Source organism: Aricia agestis, chromosome 22 (genome assembly GCF_905147365.1).
Source record: "Aricia agestis chromosome 22, ilAriAges1.1, whole genome shotgun sequence".
Taxonomy (NCBI): Eukaryota; Metazoa; Arthropoda; class Insecta; order Lepidoptera; family Lycaenidae; genus Aricia; species Aricia agestis.
Genome location: NC_056427.1, coordinates 1,612,798 through 1,634,587, shown reverse-complemented (window position 1 = coordinate 1,634,587; position 21,790 = coordinate 1,612,798). Strand labels below are relative to the sequence as shown.

Genomic DNA, 21,790 nt, shown 5'->3' with positions numbered 1-21,790 from the left:
CCTATTACCTTATTCCCTCTTAAAAGGCCGGCAACGCACCTGCAGCTCTTCTGATGCTGCGAGTGTCCGTGGGCGACGGAAGTTGCTTTCCATCAGGTGACCCGTTTGCTCGTTTGCCCCCTTATTTCATAAAAAAAAAACCTACGGCCGAACTTGGATCAGATCAGATCGGCCGTATAGTTACTCGCAATGTTAAACAACGCCGTTGTGTGCCGTAGTAAGCCTAAAGGAGTTACGAGTATAGTTACTTTATCTAGCTATGACTCCCACAACTCCGTTGCTCCAAAATGCGTTTATCGCGCGGGAACCGTACACTTTTCCGGGATGAAATCCTATGTCCTTTCCCGGCACTCAAAGTATCTCCATGCCAAATTCCATCAAAATCGGTTCAGCGGTTTGGTCGTGAAGAGGTAACAGACAGACACACTTTTTCATTTATAATACTAGAATGGATAATAATTTATATCTCTTGGGCACCTACTAACTTTCTTTTATTTTTTTGAATATTTTTTTTTCACAAAAGCAAAGAATACACGCATTTTTCCCTAGCTTTCCCCGAATCGGAATTTTGAGGTCGCAAGATAAATAAAGCGCCATCTTATGATACTGAGAGTTTCAGAGACAAGGTTCTGTCAAAGGGAAAATAAGAATGATCTAAATTTTCGACGACCTCTGTGGCTCAGTTGGTGGGCTGTTAGTAGCTAAAGCCGGGGGTCGCGGGTTCGAATCCCGCGGATGGAACAAAAAGTTTTCAAAAAGTTCCTGGGTCATGGATGTGTATTAAATAGGTGTATCATATAATAAAAATCTTAAATATTTGTATAGTATAAAAGTATTAAATATATTTCCTTTCCTTATAGGGGCCCGAACTCCGAACCCCAGGACCCCCCCCCCCCCCTCCCCCTCCAAACTTGCTGAAGTTTAAACTACCCGAAGATTCGTTAATATTATTATTTGCATTGATCGGAACTTCGGAAGTGGGAGAACGGGGTTCCTTATCGCGCGTTGCGAAAGGGGGCTAAACCGTAAACGGAAAATATCTCCATAGCTTTTGTGGCGTGGACGGAAGACCGACACGACCGGCGAGAGATCAGGCGCAGGACCGACTTTTTACATGCCCATCCGACGCATGGATCATATTAGTTGTCAGGCAATCAGGTGATCAGCCTGCATTGTCCTAACCAAACTTGGAAATAACATGTTTCAAACGTGGGAATCGAACCCACGACCTCCGAGTCAAGAGCCACGCTCTTAACCACTGGATCACGGAGGCGTTTAGTTAAGTTAGACAGTTTTCGTAAGTTTAAAGACTAAGTTACAATGACAGTAAAACGAACACAACAAATCTAAGTATTTTATTATAAAAGAGTATTAACAATAATACTTAACTTTCTTTTAGCTGAAATTGATATATTATTATACTAAGTATATGAAATACACGTTTTTACATAATATTTTTTGTCAGTTAGCGAGCTATATACGCTGAGTTGTGTATGGGTGCAATTAAACATTCCGGCCAAATTTCGATATATTGATGCTTGTTAAAAATAAAAATACACGTATTTTTTCTTTTATAATCACACAGTATATAAATGTTGAGAAAGCATCCGAAAGTTATCCTAAAAAAACACCACATTTACTGGACACTACGCGTCGCCCGCGCGTGCCTCTCCCCCGCGACACCCCCGCTCATACCCACCGGCGCGAAGTGACCGTTCTGCAACTATTTAAGTGGGATAAAATATGTTATTGTAAAAAAATAACACCCTATTTTTTGGTTAAATGAACTCTCTTAAGAGGGCGACTAACCCCAAAAATCAAACATCGTCCTTCTCTCTTCACACTCACGCCCGTCTTTCATATGCCAGATGAAAAAGAACGACGCGGATTCATCGCCAAATTAGTTTTTTCTCAATAACTCGATAAATATACAACATTTTAAAAATCCGCTAGGTCGATCTCTCAATGATAGAATTTTATACAATTTGTTAAAATATTAACTTAGTTCAATGCACGGTTATATATGAAAAATTCGTGAAAATTAGATGCATCTTTGTGATATTTTTCTATCGAGAAAATTTTAAGATATCGTGTTTTTGCTCAGATCGAATTCTCGGAAATATAATGTTGTATCTAATTTTAGAAAATGAAACAATTCGGGGCTTATTTTCAAGTATAAAAATGAATTATAAAATCAACCATTTAGGGTTAGTCGCCCCCTTAATGATACCTAAGCCCTAAAAAAATTTGGCCGGTAGGTTTAACTGCACCCCGTATAGATCGCGCAAAACTTAAAGATTGCTGAGAAGATAATATTAAATATTTAAAATAATACACAAGTTACATGTTTCTTCTTTTTAAACGACTTAAAAAACTGATTGCACTCTTTAATAAGAAAATTACTGAACTTTTTCAATCATGGCTTGGAGTCAAATAAAATCAGTTTATTTTAATATTATTTGATACTATGTATTTACAAAATAAATCAAGGCTAAGTCTATTATATCTGAAAGAATGAAAAAGAAAAACATCACACTCTCTTACAGAGAAAGATTTAACTATTACAAATCTGTAATCTAATTAATGAAGATCTTAAACTATAGTCTGTCAAGAAAGTGAAGAAATTAAAAAGTGGCAACATCGTAGTGTCATCCCTTTCAAATCAATCTAAGAAAAAAGGGATGACACTACGATGTTGCCACTTTTTAATTTCTTCACTTTTTTGACAGGCTACAAGCTCCATTTTCGGTCAAACGGTACATCAAAAAGTAAACATCAAATATGTCTCTTGATTGTGGTCGTTAATGAAATAACATAGGAAGACTTTTTCATGAACTAATAACTTATATATACTAATTATTTTCTAAAGAATTACTGATCTAAGTTAGAATATTTTCAAAAATGAATATTTCTCACTTCACACAAAATTAAGCTAATTTTTAGCATCTATCTTTTACTATTAAAGTAATTTAATCGCAAAAATTGGATTAAATATTACAATTTTTTATCATTTACATTATTTTTTAACTGTATGTATATTTCATACACACTATACAAAATTTAGAATATTTTATCTCTTTTGCACAAATATTCTGTCACTACACTAGTCAATCTTAAGCACTTTTAATCTCTCTCTTTCTTGCATGCTGCTGTCTCTCTCTACCATACTATCTCTCTCCAAATTCAATTCAATCTTCATTTACGATAAATATTATTATCAAATTTTACTTATAATAAGAACTTTTGCTAACTCACCTAGCTCTTTAACCAACTTTTACAAAAGAAGATTATATATTAATGTGAATTGACCCCCGGGTCAATTCACATTGCGACGATGCGAAACGATACGATGCATTTATTTTTAAATAAAATTGGGAGGGGTGCATGTCTGTCAACTCCACGTGTATCTATTTTAACCGACTTCTCATAAATGAGGATATTTTTCAATTTGACCCTATATATTATGTTCTATGACCGTGTGGAGGTACCACAGACATAGATCAAGATAGATACCGCATGTTCCTCTATTTGTATGAAAACGAGCGTGCCACTTTTTTCCTACCTACTGTGACGTACCGATAATAAGAAACGTGTCCATTATCTAAGGTAACGTTTCTATTCGCATTTCTACAGCTCAAAACGTTTGGGAACGCGATATGGCACGCGAAGTACATACACATGCGGCATCGATCTAGATCTATGTCTGTGGGCGGTACCCACAATTCGCCTAACAATCCTGCATCGCGCTATCGAAGTTTCGTAGAACGGCAAGATATATACAACGTCTGAAATGACGTCAGTGGGCTTCGGCCTGACCGAGCATGCTATCACACTCGGTCGGAAGATGTTCCTTTTCAGCCGCCACTCACATCGCTAAAACCGTATAATAAGGTCTTAAGGTAATTTTTTTTTATTTTATTTATTTATTTATTTCTTTTAATCTTATAATATACATAACAGTTACACACTTCCTGCAAAACTGCTTATGCAGTTTGACTGCAAGTTACAGTCTCTTTAATGTTTAAATATCTAAATAATTATATTATAATGTTAATAAAATTGTTTCTGCTACATATATATGAATTAAGTAGGTACTTGTGCAAAACTAAAGCGTCCCCAACAAAAACTCCCTCAACATTATTTTAAATTTACACAAATTAGATTCCAGTCTAATGTTTTCAGGTAAGCTATTTAGTAAGTACAAAATAAAATTGTATTTTGAATGGCTTATTAAAAATGCATCGCATCAACTTTTCCCGAAGCAATGTAAACTGACCCTTACAACTGGTTACTTACATACCTGAAGTGGCAGTATAATAAATTTCAAACACATTCACTGTCTCTTTCACACATTTTGCATCTCTTTCCAAGACTTAGCCGGCCTCAGACAATCAATTGTATTGTGCAATACAACGCTTCAATTTTATTAAACAGTTTATTTGACAATTAGATTGAAGGCCCGCGGTGTTCAATATCAACCCTGGACAGTCAATGATATTACGCAATACATGGTATTGCGCAATAAGATTGCTCGTCTAGGGCCGGCTTAAACACTAATTTCCCATCTCTTTCTCACTATATCCTCTATCTCATTCCCTCTTCATTTTCTTGGCTTCCACTTCTTCATCACCAGGGTTAGTTCTCTTTTTGGAGATGTTACTCAGGTATCTGATCTCGTCCGTGGTACATCTCATTTTGGAGAGTGTCTTCCGAGGAGTGGACGTGGATGGCTCATCGTCGGAGAGGGATGGCAACTTGATTAGAGGTTTTCGCGGTTTGATGTTTGGTAGTGCTGAAAAAAAGGTAATAATTTTTATTGAAAAAATTATTAGTTGTAGGAGGTACTATAGTTTGTGTGTTTTAAGATGATATGCGTGACACATTATAATTGACAATAGTAGGGAAGTTACCTAACAAACATTAATCGATAATTTAAAAATATCGAATAATATCGACTAGTGAGTGACCCCCCCAAAATTTCAGGCTGCGACCGCGCCTGCTTCAAAGTTGGATATTCTAGTCGGATTTTTTTTCAATATTTTTTTTTAATATTTGTATACAATTCGATAACTTATGCAATTAAAAGCAACTTTTGTTATGAAACCACTTTCATAAACGCAATATTTAATATACCTGTCGAACAAAGTTGTCTCCCGATGCGTACAAACTACGAAAGACTGACGTCATACTTTCGTAGCACTTTGTATAGAGCGTTTCGGGCAGGTCTTTTTTATGAGATATTTGAATTGTCATATCTTGGTGAATTTTTAAGCTCTATTTTTTAAGTGTCTTTCAATTACCGATAAGAAAAGAAAATAGTCATCATGCCTATTATCGATTTCGTACTGAGATTTCAGTGGTGCCGGCGATTTAAGATGGCCGCCCTTTTTTATCGATTTGATTTCGAATCAACAGTGTCAATCTCTATTGAAATAGCTTCCGTTTCATGCATCTGACATTTTTGAAATGTTTTTGTAACAATAATTTTATACTCCTATTTCGCAGTTAATAATATCTATACTAATATTATAAAGCGGAAGAGTTTGTTAGTTTGTTTGTTTGAACGCGCTAATCTCAGGAACTACTGGTCCGATTTAAAAAATTCTTTCAGTGTTAGATAGTCCATTTATCGAGGAAGGCTATAGGCTATATTTTATCACGCTAAGACTAATAGGAGCGAAGAAATAGAGGAAAATGTGGAAAAAACGGGGGAAATTTATTTGAAAGGGCTTATTTGAACGCGCCTATCTCAGGAACTACTGGTTCGATTTGAAAAATTCTTTCAATGTTAAATAGCCCAGTTAGTGAGAAAGGCTATAAACTATATTTTATCACGCTAAGACTAATGGGAGCGAAGAAATAGTGGAAAATGTGGAAAAAACGGGGGAAATTATTTGTAAGGGCTTATTTGAACGCGCTAATCTCAGGAACTACTATCCGACTTGAAAAATTCTTGCAGTGTTAGATAGCCCATTTATTGAGGAAGGCTATAAGCTTTATTTTATAACGCTAAGACTAATAGGAACGAAGAAATAGAGGAAAATGTGGAAAAAACGGGGGAATTATTTGAAAGGGCTTATCTCACGAACTACTAGAGCATTTTTTCTGTTATTTGGGTAAGATAAGCAGTAGACCACGTGGTTTTTTGTGTACTAATTAGTCTGTGAAATATCTAATTGACGCGGGTGAAGCTGCGCGGAACGTCTAGTAATTTTATATTAATAAGTTAGCATTTAGCAACTTTTCATTTTTATTCATTTACAATTAAAGGAAACATTTGTTTTTGTAGATGAAATATAATTTATTACATTTTGATTTTTTTTTTGTTTTCTTGTAAAAAAAATCCGTAGCAAGGAATATGAGAACTGTCACCCATATCATCTTAAAACGCACAAACTATAGGTAGCACCTCCATCGTGGGTATCGCAGACACAATAGATTTTCAATTGTTATGCGGCAGCCGGCTGCCGCTTGGGGATTGATGAGTTATTTACTTTCGTAAATGTTACGTTTAAGCAGCTGAATCGATTTTAATAAAATTTGATATTATAAACTTTACATTTCGGGAAACAATAGTTTTTTTTTTTGGATAAAAGTTTGTTCAAAATCTACAAAAAATTCTTGGTAAATTAGGGAAATTTCATATACCCAGTACCCTAGGGGGTATATTCAATATTGTCTGTTGAAGTTATTTAATCAGCATATTATTATAACTTTTTATAATACTACGTTAACATCTTTAATCTTTTCAATTTCTGCTATCTTTCACTTTTCCAATATACCAGACAAGGCCAAGCAAAAACCTTAAATTATTTGCTGTGCTTATTTGCTGTGTAAGGGTGGATTGCACCGTGGGTGGCGTTTTTGTATTATGACAGCGTTAGTTCCTTCTTTCGCCACGTTCATTTAAACCTTGTCGAGCTCTATAGTTATGGTTAAATATGGCGTCCATTTTTGACTTTAACCAAAGATTTGACATTTTGCATTGTAATTAAAGTTACAGTTATAGTTAAAGTAAGTTGGTGCAACCCACCCAAAATATTTAACTAGTAAAAAGGATAATATTATGTATTATGGACTCATCACTCAATTACATAAGCATCCAAAACGTCACTTCATACTCACATTTGCTGTTCCTTTTAGAAGTCCCAATCGGCAGCACTGACAGGTCTAACTTGATTTGACTGCCAAAATGTCGTAAGGGCTGACCACTGCTGCCATCATTGCTAGCGGCAGCTGCTGACATATTAAATATATAAATTACAAGTGCAAGATGCGCGGGTTCCAGAGGGATGGTCGTAGAGTACATGACAGACATTTTGGTAAGTAATTGGCTGATCACTGCTGCCGTCAGTGCTAGCGGCAGCTGAAGACCACCGGTTTCGGTGATGGTGGCCGGTTTCATTGAAACTAGGCCAGTTACACAGGAGAAATTTTATAGTGCCCAAGTGTGTGCGCAGTACACAAGAGCACTCTCTATTCCTTTTAATCTCATAGCCCAGTGGGACGGAAGGACCCATCCGACGCATGGATCATTGTCCTTGACTTGTCAGACCATCAGGTGATCAGCCTGCATTGTCCTAACCAAACTTGGAAATAACATGTTTCCAACGCGGGAATCGAATCCACGACCTCCGAGTCAAGAGCCACGCTCTAAACCACTGGACCACAGAGGCGTTACATATAATATTATGATGGCTGAGTGACTGTGTATCTAAAGAGTACTTTTTACTTTCACTCAGCCACAGTCCTCACTTACTCCTATAACCATAGTAAAAGGAGGGGAAGTAAGTTATCTTCATACAAAGGCACCGCTCGCGGCTTGTACTCGTATGTGTGCGCCATAGTATCAGTGCGTCGCCACGTACGGCACACAACAAAATCTCGGCCAGTTTTATAAGGCTGGTACCGCCGAGATTTTGTTCTATCATTTTACTTTACACGACTTATAGCAAGTACGCTATTCAATTTTTTATTTTTAAATTCAGCCAAGAACTTGGCTAGTAGGACGATAACTGCTTCTGTTGAGCAGTTTGGTCATAATGATATGACATCTAATGACAGCTTGGACTATGTTCCAAATAAAAATAATTTAAATTAGACTATAAGACAACAGAGGATGTCTCTAGCACTGTAGATCTAATTCAAAATAGTAAACTTAGTTCACTTACGCTGGTGCATCAAAATATACAAGGAATGTCAAATAAGGAACAAGAAATTAATTTATTTTTAAATAACAATAATGTAGATATTTTATGTATTACTGAACATTGGTTCAAGAAAAATGAAATAATGTTAAATTATAGTATGCACCAGCTGGCAAGTTCTTTCTGCAGAGAAAAAGCCATAAGAGGTGGTTCACTCAATACTAATTAACAAGAATTTAAAATATAAAGAACTTAAGGACTTAGTGAGCCTCTCTACAGAACGAACAGCTGAAATAGCCTGCGTAGAGGTGGGAAACTTTATTATTATATGTGTATACAGGCCTCCACTAGGATTATATGATATATTTGAAAAGGACATGGAGATTTTATTAACAAAAATAAGTGCATCTAACAAACACATTTTACTTTGTGGTGATTTTAATATAAATATTTTAGACAATAATTCAACCACTGTTAGATTCACTTCTTTGTTAAGATCATATAATTTGACAAATTTGTTTTATGAACCCACAAGGATCAGTGGCAACTCTGCTACATGCATTGATAATATTTTTACCAATATAGACTCCTTAAAGAAAGAAGTCTTAAACATACTAAGCTCTGATCACTTTGGACAACGAGCTATTTTCCCCATGAACAAGAATTTCAAAAAAGTATGTAAAAACAAAAGTACTTGTATTCCAATTAATGATAAACGTATTGAGAAGTTTAGGGGTGAAATTATATCTAAGATTGGAAATTTAGAATATCATAGTAGTCCAGATATGACATTTGGTAATCTTTTCAAATTAATTTAAAAAAAAACCATTTTGATACTACCTTCACCTCTAAGACAGTTGGAAAAAACAATAAGAGTAAATTTAGTGAATGGGCTACACCAGGTATTATGAAAAGCAGATTAAAACTGTATGACCTTTATAATTAAAGAACTATAAATCAAAGTGAACACTTTATAAACTATGTAAGATTATATTCAAAAATATTTAAGCAAGTCTGCAGGGCTGCCAAATCTATTCACATTAGAAATAAAATTAAGAATTCAAAAAATAAAGACAACGTGGCAAATAATAGCAAGTGAAACTGGAAGAGTCGCCAGTCACAACTCAGATTTTAAATTACATATAGATAACAAAAATATAACTTCCGACAATGATGTTGCGACTGCTTTTGAGAAATTTTTCGCTGACATTCCAGTTTCAATTACAAGTAACCTAAAGGACTCTCCTGATGATGCTATATTGTTACTTAAAGAAAATGTAAATGAATGTGATATCGACTTCAGATTTAAAGAAGTAGGTCCTGAAGACATTTTAAAAACTTTCAATTTACTAAATATTAAGAACACTACTGATTTGTGGGGCCTATCAATGAAAGTTATTAAATCTATAATCGATGTTATCGCGCCCTACTTAGCGACTATATTTAATGATTGTATAAAAAGTGGCGTATTTCCTGATCTAATGAAACACAGTAAAGTTTTACCTCTTTTTAAATCTGGTAGTAAGTTGGACCCATCTAATTTCCGACCTATATCTATTTTACCGACATTGAGTAAAATTTATGAAAAGATAATACTGAATCAATTACTAACGCACTTTAATATAAATAATATTTTACATAATAAACAATTTGGATTTACAAAGGGACGGTCTACTACAGACGCAGGCGTTGAATTGATCAGTAGTATTTTTAATGCCTGGGAGACGTCGCAGGATGCTCTAGAAGTTTTTTGCGATCTCTCAAAGGCCTTTGATTGCGTGCAACACAAAACATTGGTCAGGAAACTCTGTCACTATGGCATAAAAGGCACAGCACTCGCCCTCCTAAAATCATACTTGTCAAATAGAACTCAGAGGGTTGAGATAAATGGTAAAAAATCTGCTGGTGCAAAAATTGAAATGGGGGTCCCACAGGGGTCTATATTAGGACCCTTCATTCTTAATTAGAGATAAACATGGGATAGTATTATTTGCTGATGATACATCTCTTACATTCAATATCAAACGGCATAATGCGTGTTATGACGAAGTAAATAATGCTCTCTCAAAGATTGTACATTGGTTTAGTGTTAATAATCTTTTACTTAATAGTAAAAAAACAAAATATATTAAATTCAAATTGCCCAATGTAAGGCAAACGGAAACCAATGTGCTTTTAAATGGTGATGTTATGGAGCTAGTGGATACAGCTGTATTTTTAGGTATTACACTAGACTCCAAGCTTCAGTGGGGCCCTCATATTGCTGGGTTGGCCGACAGACTCAGTTCAGCAGCATATGCAGTAAGTAAGATTAGACAATTTTCAGATCAGCACGTCTAGTGTATTTTAGTTACTTTCATAGTATTATGACTAGTCATTCGAAGTGTTGTCATTGCGGCCCGTGCGAGCCAGAAAAAAAAATATTGCGCGTCAGTCAACTGTCAAACTAACGTCAAGTGTCAACAAACTAGCTTCAAATGAGGTCCAAGCAAAGTCGTGTTCGTGTGTTGATTATTACTTTTCTGTGTGATTTTGCTCAGTTTTCTTCGCTTGCTAGATATTATAGTAATAAATAAAATGTAAGTGATACATTACTATAAATATTTTGTAACTAAGCATCAAGTATTAAACGCAGCTATGGACCTAGTTGCCGTGCCGTGTTGCTATGATGCCGTGTCCAAGGGATTCATTTTTATATGTATATTGTAATTTGTAGGTATAGACAGTACATAAGTAAGTGATAAGTGATAATATTATACTTAAAACCTCTTACTTTTTTCAGGGACAAGAACATTCCATTCATATTAAAACACTTCTTCAAAGACATTATAAATGAACCTGGAAGTGATGTAAATGTATCTGGAACTTGCAAAAAGTGTTCGAAAACACTGAAAGGAAGTTTGAATTCTACATCCAACTTTTTGAACCATTTAAAAGTAAGTAAAACTTAAAGTTTTAATTGAATTTTATTTTGTTAAACAAATAATTCGATTTCAAAACTGATTATCTTATGAAATAATTTAATCGCAGATATTCTATTTTTTAACCTATTTATTATACTTTTGCAGAGAAAAGGACATGCTGATGTATTAGCAGAGTATGAAAAACTCAAAGTCCAAAATAACAGGAAGAGAAAAGATGTTGGTGATGCTGGTGAGGGATGCAGTTCATCTAAAATATTGAAGCAATCCACTCTTCCAGCCATGTTACCAAAGTCAGTTCATTTCGACAAGTTACTTGTGAATTTTTTAGTGGATACCATGTCACCTATATCAATTGTAGAAAATGAATCCTTCAAGGCTCTAATTGAAGGTGCACAGCAATTAAGTGTTCCACCGAAAATAATGTGCAGGAAAACATGTAACAAAAAAATTGCAGAACAATACACAGAATATATAGAAAATACAAAACAACAAATGAGAAATGTTGACTTTATATGCACAACAGCTGATATATGGTCATCATCCAAGAGAAGCTATCTAGGCGTAACTGCTCATTGGATTGATTGTGATAAATTTAATCGGAAAAGTGTAACTTTGGCTTGCAGAAGATTTAAGGGAACACATAGTTATGATAAAGTAGCTGAGCTGATTGCAGAGATCCATTCTGAATTTGATTTGAAACTGTCAAAAATAGTAAAGACTATTACGGACAATGGATCAAATATGGTCAAAGCGTTTAGAATATATGGACAAGATTCAGATACAGGAATAACTGAAGGATCTCTCATCCAAAATATTAATGTAATGCATGATAATATTGACGATGGAGATGATGATAATGTGTTAACCCTAACACAATTTCCGGAGGCATTTGAAGAATTTGAAGAGTTGCAACTGCCTAAACATGAAAGGTGTGCCACACACACATTACATTTAATAGCTTCACAAGATATGGATAAGGCTAGATCGCAAAGTAATTCATACAAAAAAATTTATGATGCAGCTATGGCAAAATGTCGAGCAGAATGGAATCTATGTTCGAGGTCTCCTAAAGCCTGTGAAATATATCTAGAATCGACTGAAAAATCCCCTACTTCTCCATGTCCAACCAGATGGAACTCATACTATAATTGCATTCAAGATCTATTGGCAGTTAAGGGTACCCTAAATGAAACTTTAAAGAAACTGGGATTGACCACTTTTAAAGAAATTGAAATTCAATTTCTGATTGAGTATGTAAGCTGTTCAAAGCCTATTGCTGATGGCATCAGAAGTTTAGAAGGGGACAAAGATACTTACTATGGATGTCTTATACCAGAACTGATGAGAATGCAAATAATTCTAAGCACTTTGAAAATGGATAACCTTACATATTGTGATGTATTGATAGATGTTATTAAAGAAAGTCTCAATAGGCGTTTTGAGATGTTTTATAAATTAGAAGCGCCAAAAGCAAAAGATGGCATAATAGCAGCAGTATCTTATCCTTTTTTCAAAATGAAATGGGTGCCAAAAGCCAACAGAAAATACATCAAGGAAGTATTTGTTTCAGAAGTTAGAAAGATAAAACAAGAAAACGAAAAGAGTTCCCAAGTCCAACATACTGACTCTGATAAAGAGAAGGAAAGGGCAGAATCTTATTATATGTTTCTTGAAGACTCATCTAACTCTTCAACAGCCAGTAATAATGTTAATACTACAATAGATCTGGATCTGGAAACACTACAATATTTAAAAGATGAAGACAATACCTTAGAATCCTTGAACAGGTATCCAAATGTAAAAAAACTCTTCCTTAAATATAATACCTGCTTACCGAGTTCTGCCCCTGTTGAACGACTATTTTCTTTTGGTGGAATGATAATGAGGCCCCATAGGCGGAACATGAAAGATGAACTCTTTGAACAAATTGTAGTTTTAAAATCTGGGAAATAAAATATATAAGTGCTTATGCTTAACAAGGTATTTTATTTTCAAAACCTATTTTGAAAATACGTATTTTGCATTTTGTATTTAAATACTTTTATTTAAAACTATTTTGTATTTATATTTGAAATAGTCCTAACAACTATGCATTTGCATTTTGTATTTAAATACTTTTCCTAAACTATTTTTCACATCTCTGATTATGTCCTACGGCATTTTGCTGTGGGGCAATGCTGCAGATATAAATACAATTTTTGTGCTGCAGAAGCGAGCTGTGCGGGCAATCTACAAGTTGGCCCGTAATACTTCACTTAGAGAAAAATTTAAGGAAACTGGAATCCTAATTTCTCAATATGTCCTATCAAATGTATTATATGTTAAAATGTGATACCCATGGGAGAAATACTCGTAATAAACATAAGCTTGAAATTCCGGTGACTAGACTTACTAAAGTCAAAAATTCTTTTAAAGGTCATATGCCTTTATAATAAGATCCCAGAAATCGTTAAAAATCTCTCAATTAATAGATTTAAAAAAGTTGTTAAAGAACGTTTGTGTACCAAAGCGTACTATAAAGTTACTGATTTCATGAATATCATTCATACACCATGGGAATAAGGTCGCCCCCTGCAGAGCTGTTTCATTATAATATGTATAATAATTGTACACTCGTTGTATTTTATTTAGTCATAATGACACTGTTATTTTATAATATATTTTTTGTAATTTTCCATCTTTTTAGAAAAAGATGGCCCCGTGCGAGTTTCTTACGCCGGTTCTTCTCGCCGGGTTATTTCCCGAACCGGTGGTAGGCATCTGTGTAGCCCCGACGTTCAGAGAATATTTGAAAAAATTTATTCTGAATAAAAAATTTTGAGTTTGAGTTTTGAGTTTGAGTTTGATTAGTTTGACGTATTATATATCCGTTTCTATGTGTGTGTGTGTGTGTATATCTGTGTGGCATCGTAGTACCCAAACGGATGAATCGGTTTTGATTCATCCGTTTTGGGTACTACCGCGACCGGCGACCTCTGTGGCTCAGTGGTGAGCCGGAGGTCGCGGGTTCGAATCCCACCGACGGAACAAAAAGTTTTCAAAGTTCCTGGGTCATGGATGTGTATTTAATATGTGTATCATAATATAATCAAAATCTTAAATACATGTATAGTATAATGTATTAAATATATTTCCGTTGTCTGGTACCTGTATCTAACACAAGTCCTTCAGGTAGGTACTTACCACGGGCCAGACTGACGTGGTGTGAAGTGTCCATAGATATTATTATTATTATTATCACAACGATGATCGAAATGATCGAAAACTACGAATCTGGGATGCGAACAAACAACCCTCGGCTTGGGCCACCATGATCCACTGAGCCACAGAGGTCTTCAACAATAACACTTCTACCTCAGTTGTTCTTTTGTACTTACCAGCGATTCCCTTGCTGCTGGTCGCCTGGTTGGTGTGAGTCAGTTCCTGTTCTATTCTCTTCTTCAGATCAGCTGAAATTAAAATAAGATCTAATATTAATATTTAAAATCCGAAAGTGTGTCCGTCTGTTTATAGGTGCCTTCTGGTCCGAAAATGCAAAAGTCTGTTTGTTTTTCTGTCTGTAACTCACCTATAGTAGCATCTTGGTCCTTCTGTCTCCGTGTCAGTTCTCGGATGGACCGGCTCTGCATCCACGCTATCCGCTTGTAGTCCACCATCTGGAATCATCCATCCATTCATCATTATTATCATCCATCCATCCTTATTAAAATATATACGAAACAATGTCTATTATCTTTAGAGAGAACCGATTTAAATGGGTATGGAAATAGGTACTTTGAATTACGGGAAATGAGGTTGAGTTTTTATGGAAAAAAATGCAAAAGTTGCCGCGTGATAACTAGATAATTTCGGCGTAACAAAATTGGAGGTAATAGCAACTCAATGAGGTCGTATCAGTATCTTTGAATCTGATAATACATTAAAGATATTTCCTGTTCTGTAGCAACTTTAAGAAACCCAAAAAAAATATTAGGGATGTTGCAATGAATAAGGAAACAGATGGAGGCGACATAACTATAAAAAAGTGTGGCCGGCGCCATATTGCCAAGAACTAAACATGGCGGTCTATAGTGATGGGACACTCGGTTGATATTTGTCGAGGACATCGATAAACTAACATGTTATAAGTGAGCGTCCTGTTATATTATATAATATATTGATATCAAAAAAATATTTTTTTATATTATATAAAAAAAATATCATTTTTGCCTATTTTGTCTCTATGTATTATAGTACATAGAGACAAAATAGGCAAATATGTTTTTTTTTATGTAGGAGCCTCCTTAATTTTAATAAAACTATTTAATTTATTTTAAGTTTATTAATTATTATTTAAGTTGCCATTATTGATATCGGGCAAAAATTACCAAAAAATCGGACAAATACTAGTTGTACTCGCGCACGAAGTGTTTACAGTTTATTTTAATTTTATCATCAATTATTATTATTATTAAAGTATGTATACAACTGAGTATTTTGTGAACATTTCAAGTGCCTATTTTTTTCGCGATATATCGAGACCGATATTGATATTTTTTCAAATATCGATGTATCGATATATCGATATTTTCTTTCAGTTTCGACATCCCTATAATACGACACTTTGACAGTTTATGTACCTCGGAGAACCGGAACATAAAATGGCGGACCGGCCACAGTATTTTGATTTGGTAGAGAGTAGAGACCATTATGCCGAGTCCACTTATAAAAGTCAATGGGATGTTGCCACTTACCCCTGTCAATGTCACATTGCTATGACACCTATCAATGTCACATTGCCATGACACCTGTCACTATCATGATGATGACAACTGTCACTGTCAACGCGACCGCAGCTGTCACTCACCCGTTTGTACAGCGTCTTGTACTGCGCGCGGAGGTACAGCGACAGTTTGGCGGTGAGCAGCGACCTCTGCCGGAGTTGGACCATCTCGCTGTGCACAGCCAGAGGGGCCATGGCACCTGGGAAGAGGTGACAAAGAATTATAACCCGACTAAGTAAAAAAAATAACCTACATCATCATCGCATAACTAATGATACCTTGTGTGTTACAATAGGTACAGCAGTTTAACCGCTACTATAAAATCATTGTTAAAATTACTGTGCCATTGGACTTCGCCCTGGTTAAGTAAAAATACTGTGTTCGGCAGACAAAGACGCACGTTGTAAGGGGTTTACCCATCGCGCATTCGTACATAAAACTGGTATGAAAAACGCAGCCAACAGACAGTAATGGGGCACCATTACTGTCTATTTTAGTTCAATTCCATTCTATCCCATTCCCATCTAATTCCATTCCGTCCCATCAAATCCCATCTCATCCCATACCATCCCATATCATCCCATCCCATCTCACCCCTCCCACCTTCTCCGACACTATGCGTCGGTCTTTCAGCCACCCGCGCGAGCAGAATCTTCCGGAAAGCCGGTGATATTATCTTGTCGTCGAAATGCTCTATGGCCATACTGGATATTATGTCAACATGGCCGGATGTGTACCATATCCCATCTCATCGCACTTCACCCCATTTCATCCCATGTCATCCCATCTCATCTCATCCCATGTCATCCCATCCTATCCAATCCCATCCCATCTCACCAAAAGTCCCACCTTCTCCGATCGTATGCGTCGGTCTTGCAGCCACCTGCGCGCCCTCTTGCAGCCTCTTCCGGAAAGCCGGTGATATCTTGTCATCAAAATGCTCTATAGCCATGCTGGATATGTCACGCAGCTCTTGTAGCACCTCGTGAGCTCGGGGTGGCTGCTTAGATGACTCCACTATGTGGAGGACACGTCGAATCTCGTCTATTACCTGAAAGTTGTTAAAAAAACTTGAGAGGTGTCAAGGGACACCCGAAAGGAACGAAGTTATTTCTTATGTTAAAAAAAACCTGTATATACGTATTTTACACTCAAAAAAATATTTAAAAAAACGCCATCTATATCATCTAGACGCCCAGGAATACTATCAACGCCCTCTGCCCCTACCATGCAGGTACTAATAAAAAGTGTCGAGGTCAAATATCGTTCTGTCCAGACTCTAGCCTATCTAGCCTTTACGTCGAACGCGCCATAAGGAACTTCGTTCCAAAAAATATATGTACCATCGAAGAAATTAATTCATAGGTAGTTGACGGACCTACAACATTTGGTTGGATTATGTCAATTTAACGTTAAAACACAAATAAATAACACAATATTACTTGCACTTTTTCCACTATATTCATTAATTACTACAAATTTAACTTAAACACGACCGGTTTCGATATAAATCATCATCAGGTGTACTTAACGTGACCTGATGATGATTTATATCGAAACCGGTCGTGTTTAAGTTAAATTTAAATTTGTAGTAATTAATGAATATAGTGGAAAAAGTGCAAGTAATATAGTGTTTTATTTGTGTTTAAAATGAAATTCCACAAAGAACCGACAGTACAATCAATTATATAAATTTAACCTTAACAGTGAGCTGTCGGATGAATTTGACATAACGCAACCAAAACCCGTAGGTCCATCATATTCCTATGGCATCCATTACACGGTAGGTTTTGCTGTCAGTTTTACCACAGTCATGACTGTGATTGTTGAATAACCTGCCGTGTAATGCAGTGAAAAAGCAGGTGGATATCATAAGTCCAGCGTATTTGTATAATGGAGGTCAGTGAATATCACGTATTGTGTTGATACCTATCTAGGGTTAGTGTTGGTAAAAATAGCATTAGCAATAAAACTTAATTGTTAAATGCCAATTAGCAATAATAAAATTAATCGTACTTGCTAAAAATACGATTGCCAATATTATCGTGCTTAGCAATAGTCAGCGATCATGATAAAAATCACGTCCGCGCTGTTTCGCACCGCGGTGCTAACTGTTAATGAATTATTATGAATTGCTATATTTCACTCGATGCGAAATAATACTCGACACGAGCGGTGCGATGCGAACCGATAATTCACGATGCCGCGTTTTTAGCAAATAGCAAAGCAATAATACTTAGCATGCTGTGACATCAAAATTAGCATGTTAATGAAATTAATAGATAATAGGTTGATATTGAACTGGGCGCCTTTCAATCTTATTGTCCTAAAGTTCAATAATATTGTCCAATGATATTGCACAATAAAATTGATCGTCTACTTAACTTACCCTCCCCGGTATGAAGCAGCATAGGCCATTATCAATGAACTTGGAGTATGTCATATTGAGCATTGAGATCCGCGTTTCGATGGATGTAAGGATGTCGCAGTGACGCGCGAGGGGGTGGTATCTGAAATTTGCACGTTAAAAATATAATATTGATACATTTACTAACTTGTGGAAACCCACAGACATAGATCAAGATAGATACCGCATGTCGCTCCATTTGTATGAAAACGAGCGTGCCACTTGTGCCGGTCAGTGCGACGTTGCCAGACTTCGACAAGGTGTTTGTGTGCGTGCAACTAGACGTATGCGAATCATAATTGCATAAGTTGATACGCGTGCCACGCGTATTTTTGATTTCTTAATTTACCTTTATGAATAAAAACATTCTGTATTCATCTCACCTGCGCTCCGACTCCCGTCGCGGCAGCTGCGCCTTCACACTCTTCAGTGCGAGAGCATGTCTCCTCTCTATCATGAGGAACCCTCGGTTGAGTAGAGTCATGCATATCTCGTTGAACGATTTTGACACCTGAAAGCATAATTTACATTTATATTATGTAACAGCTCGATCGCAGGATTTTCAATTGTTATGCGACAGTCAGGTGCTGCTTGGGGATTAATGGGTTAATAATAAAATGAGTTTAGACTGTATGCAGATAATATGATGTAAGAGACGTTATCACGCGGTTCATATATAGTATATATAGTTTGCATATCACACGGGAACCATAAATTTTTCTGTGATAAAAAGTATCCTATGTCCTTTCCCGAAAGTCGTATCTCCATATCGAAGTCAAGGGAAAGATTTTAAGTGACACGAAGTTCACCGGGACAACTAGTTAAATAATACATTAGATATCAGCTGATAAATACTGGTCTAAATTAAAACATGCATACAGCTATTGGTAAAGAACAAAACTGATCAAATAATATTATATGGATGAGGATGGAATATATCACATGCATACTATCAAACAAGGATTTTGGTAGGTGAGACTAAATTTGTAAACAATATGAGTGGTAATGAACTTAGAATTGTACAATACTATACAATCTGTATTTGACTAATTTTGCCAGCCCTGCCACACCATTGTTAGATGGTGTGGCAGGGCTGGCAAAATGCCATGAGCCCATTGCCAACCCAAGAAGCCATGAGCTCAGAATAAAAAAAAATAAAAGAGGCTGCAAGCTCAGATATTTTTTTAATTGTTACTGTCTCATTATTAATTCATCAAGCCCCATACGCTCGTTGGTAAACGAGACACAATAGAATACCTATTTTGTCTGGTTTTGCCACGATCGAGGTATTAAGCTTCAGAGAGAGGTACATTAAGTATGTACCTCTCTCTGAAGCATTGTAAAAATATTGTATTGCAAACAAATGGCAAGAATTTGTTTTCTTAATTTTTAATTTTTATAGATAAAAGTACCTACTAGATAAGATACTTAATGGGGATGTCAATATGATCCAGTGGGGCAGCTGACCCCCCCCCCCCCCTGAGTAAAATCAGACATACCAAAATTTCTGCAGTCTGTAAGATTATGGGTTTTCTTAAATCAGAATCTTACATAAATAAACCTTGCTGTGTTTGTGATTTAAATACAAGTAAATAAAGACATTTTTAGCACATCTATACTGTCATAGGAAGTGGAAGAAAGAGCAATAAAATTTCGTTCTAATGTTGAAATTCAATTTAGTAAGTTGTAATCTATTTTAAAGTTCTCTTTACAGTTATGTACTAAATGAATAAAAGTTACAGTTTAGTGATTTTATTTAAATTGTATTCTAGAAATATCTGTACAGTTATGTACTAAAAGTTAATAATTTTAATTGCAACTCTGAGTCAAACTTTACGATAACTAAACACATAAAATTCATAAAACACAAAACATTTAAGTGTCGCATTTTCATAGCACTTTCTAGACTTCAAGAAGCGCTAAGTAGTGATAATGGAAGTATATTTAGCTGGAGGCTGTCGCTAATTTGTAGGAAAAATATCATATCTATAAATAAAATAGCTTACCAGTCTGTTCTTAGCGATTTCATCGTACGTTAGATACGAAAAGATATTCTCAATAACCAGCGTTGGAAGGTCCAGAAAAGCCATTTTTGGAAACTCTAATTTACACTAATAAGTTTCCATTGCACGCACTACCTAAAATAATCCTTTAAGTTTATATTTCTTGCTTTTAAATCGGTTAATAACGAATTATTCGCGAGTATTCTGCGAATTTGACAACTATTGAGCCTTTGTAATTATCCATCAATGGAGTCGATTCATTTCCTATCCTTTTCACTGTTACGTATTATCGAACGGTGTAGAAAAGAATAGAAGATCCAAGTCAAACCCAAACAAAGCCTACGCATGGGCGTTGGAAGTGTCACTGTCACTGTCAATTTGATATGACATTTGTTTTTCTTTTACAAATAGTTAAAGCTTCAGCGTATATTATAATTCCCAAAAAATAATGTTCTGCAGACCTTTCTCCTCGATCCTCACTCATTAGAAGAATATTTACCCAATATAAAATGTTTTATTCTTGTGGTCTATTGGAAAATACCCTTGATAAACAATCACAAAACGTTGTATCCATTAAATAACCCTACTCAGTAGTCAGTATACTACCTGTTTTTTTAACCATTTGATACGTACAAACTAAAAAATGTTTCTTTTATGTATAATAATATATAGTTTCCTTTACATGAGTTTAAGTATTCAGGACTTTGGGAATGGGAGATGGCTAAATTGGGACCATCTCCAATACCAGCAGTACTGGAAATGGTCCCAAACGCATAATAATACTAGATGACACCAGCCACTCCGTTGCTCCAAGTTCGTTTATCGTGCCGGAACCATACATTTTTTCAGGATAAAAACTATCATATGAAAATAATACTCGGGACACCAAGTATCCGCGAACCAAATTTCATCAAAATCGGTTCAGAGGGTTTAGGGGGGAAGAGTAGGTACTGAAGAGGTAAGTGGTAACTGGTAACAGAGAAACAGACTTTCGCATTTATAATAACTAACAAGTATGGATGCATGTTGTGGTTTATATTGTCCATGCTGATAAAACTTGCTAAATAATCTTTAGAAAAATATTGGAAAATATCAGACAACAATATTTCGTTATTTGCAAAACTAAAAAGCTCTGTCTTCTATGTACCATCGAGGAAATTGATTCTTAGGCAGTTGACGGACCTACGTCCGTCGCACAGTGGATCGAAAATCGAGTTTCATAGACATAGGAACTTGAGTTTCCAGATGTCATTTTTTAGGCTGAAATATGTTCTCCTAGTTGTTATTACATAACAAAATGTAAAAAGACTCAACTACGTGTGATAATAAAGGAGTTATAATTTTTTAAAGAAATTTTTGTATGGAGCCGACAGGAAAAATGAGCATATCTCTGGAATCGCATGGTTGGCCGTTATATCCTCACACACTATTATAGTACTAATTATTACTCACATTTTGGCATATTTTGTATTACGGCACCATTTGCGATTTTTTTTTTCTAAAATTCAGCAAAATTAAAAATATTTATTCCTCAAGTTCCTATGTC

General features: G+C 35.7%; 1 protein-coding gene across 4 annotated transcripts; it reads right to left on the bottom strand.

Moving 5' to 3' along the window:
• Positions 1-4,417: 4,417 nt before the first annotated feature.
• On the bottom strand, positions 4,418-20,556 carry LOC121738095 (F-box only protein 28). Of its 4 annotated transcripts, none has more exons than XM_042129932.1 (9): positions 20,248-20,556; positions 18,625-18,752; positions 18,224-18,344; positions 16,672-16,885; positions 15,918-16,033; positions 14,640-14,727; positions 14,449-14,520; positions 7,126-7,239; positions 4,418-4,792 (listed from the first exon to the last, which is right to left on the bottom strand). In XM_042129932.1, the coding sequence occupies exons 1-9, from the start codon at positions 20,329-20,331 to the stop codon at positions 4,590-4,592; spliced, it is 1,140 nt and encodes a 379-aa protein (XP_041985866.1). In that variant the 5' UTR covers positions 20,332-20,556; the 3' UTR covers positions 4,418-4,589. The 4 variants fall into 4 exon arrangements, with proteins under 4 accessions (XP_041985866.1, XP_041985867.1, XP_041985868.1 ...); XM_042129933.1 differs by having other exon boundaries at positions 7,126-7,236; XM_042129934.1 differs by having other exon boundaries at positions 4,419-4,792; positions 16,684-16,885.
• Positions 20,557-21,790: the final 1,234 nt, after the last annotated feature.

Excerpts from the sequence above, each read along its gene's own strand:
- LOC121738095 (XM_042129932.1), bottom strand. The coding sequence starts at position 20,331 with ATGGCTTTTCTGGACCTTCCAACGCTGGTTATTGAGAATATCTTTTCG. Across the intron at positions 18,345-18,624 it reads CGACGGGAGTCGGAGCGCAG|ATACCACCCCCTCGCGCGTC; the intron begins GTGAGATGAATA and ends TGCAAATTTCAG. Across the intron at positions 14,728-15,917 it reads ACAAGACGCTGTACAAACGG|ATGGTGGACTACAAGCGGAT; the intron begins GTGAGTGACAGC and ends GGATGATTCCAG.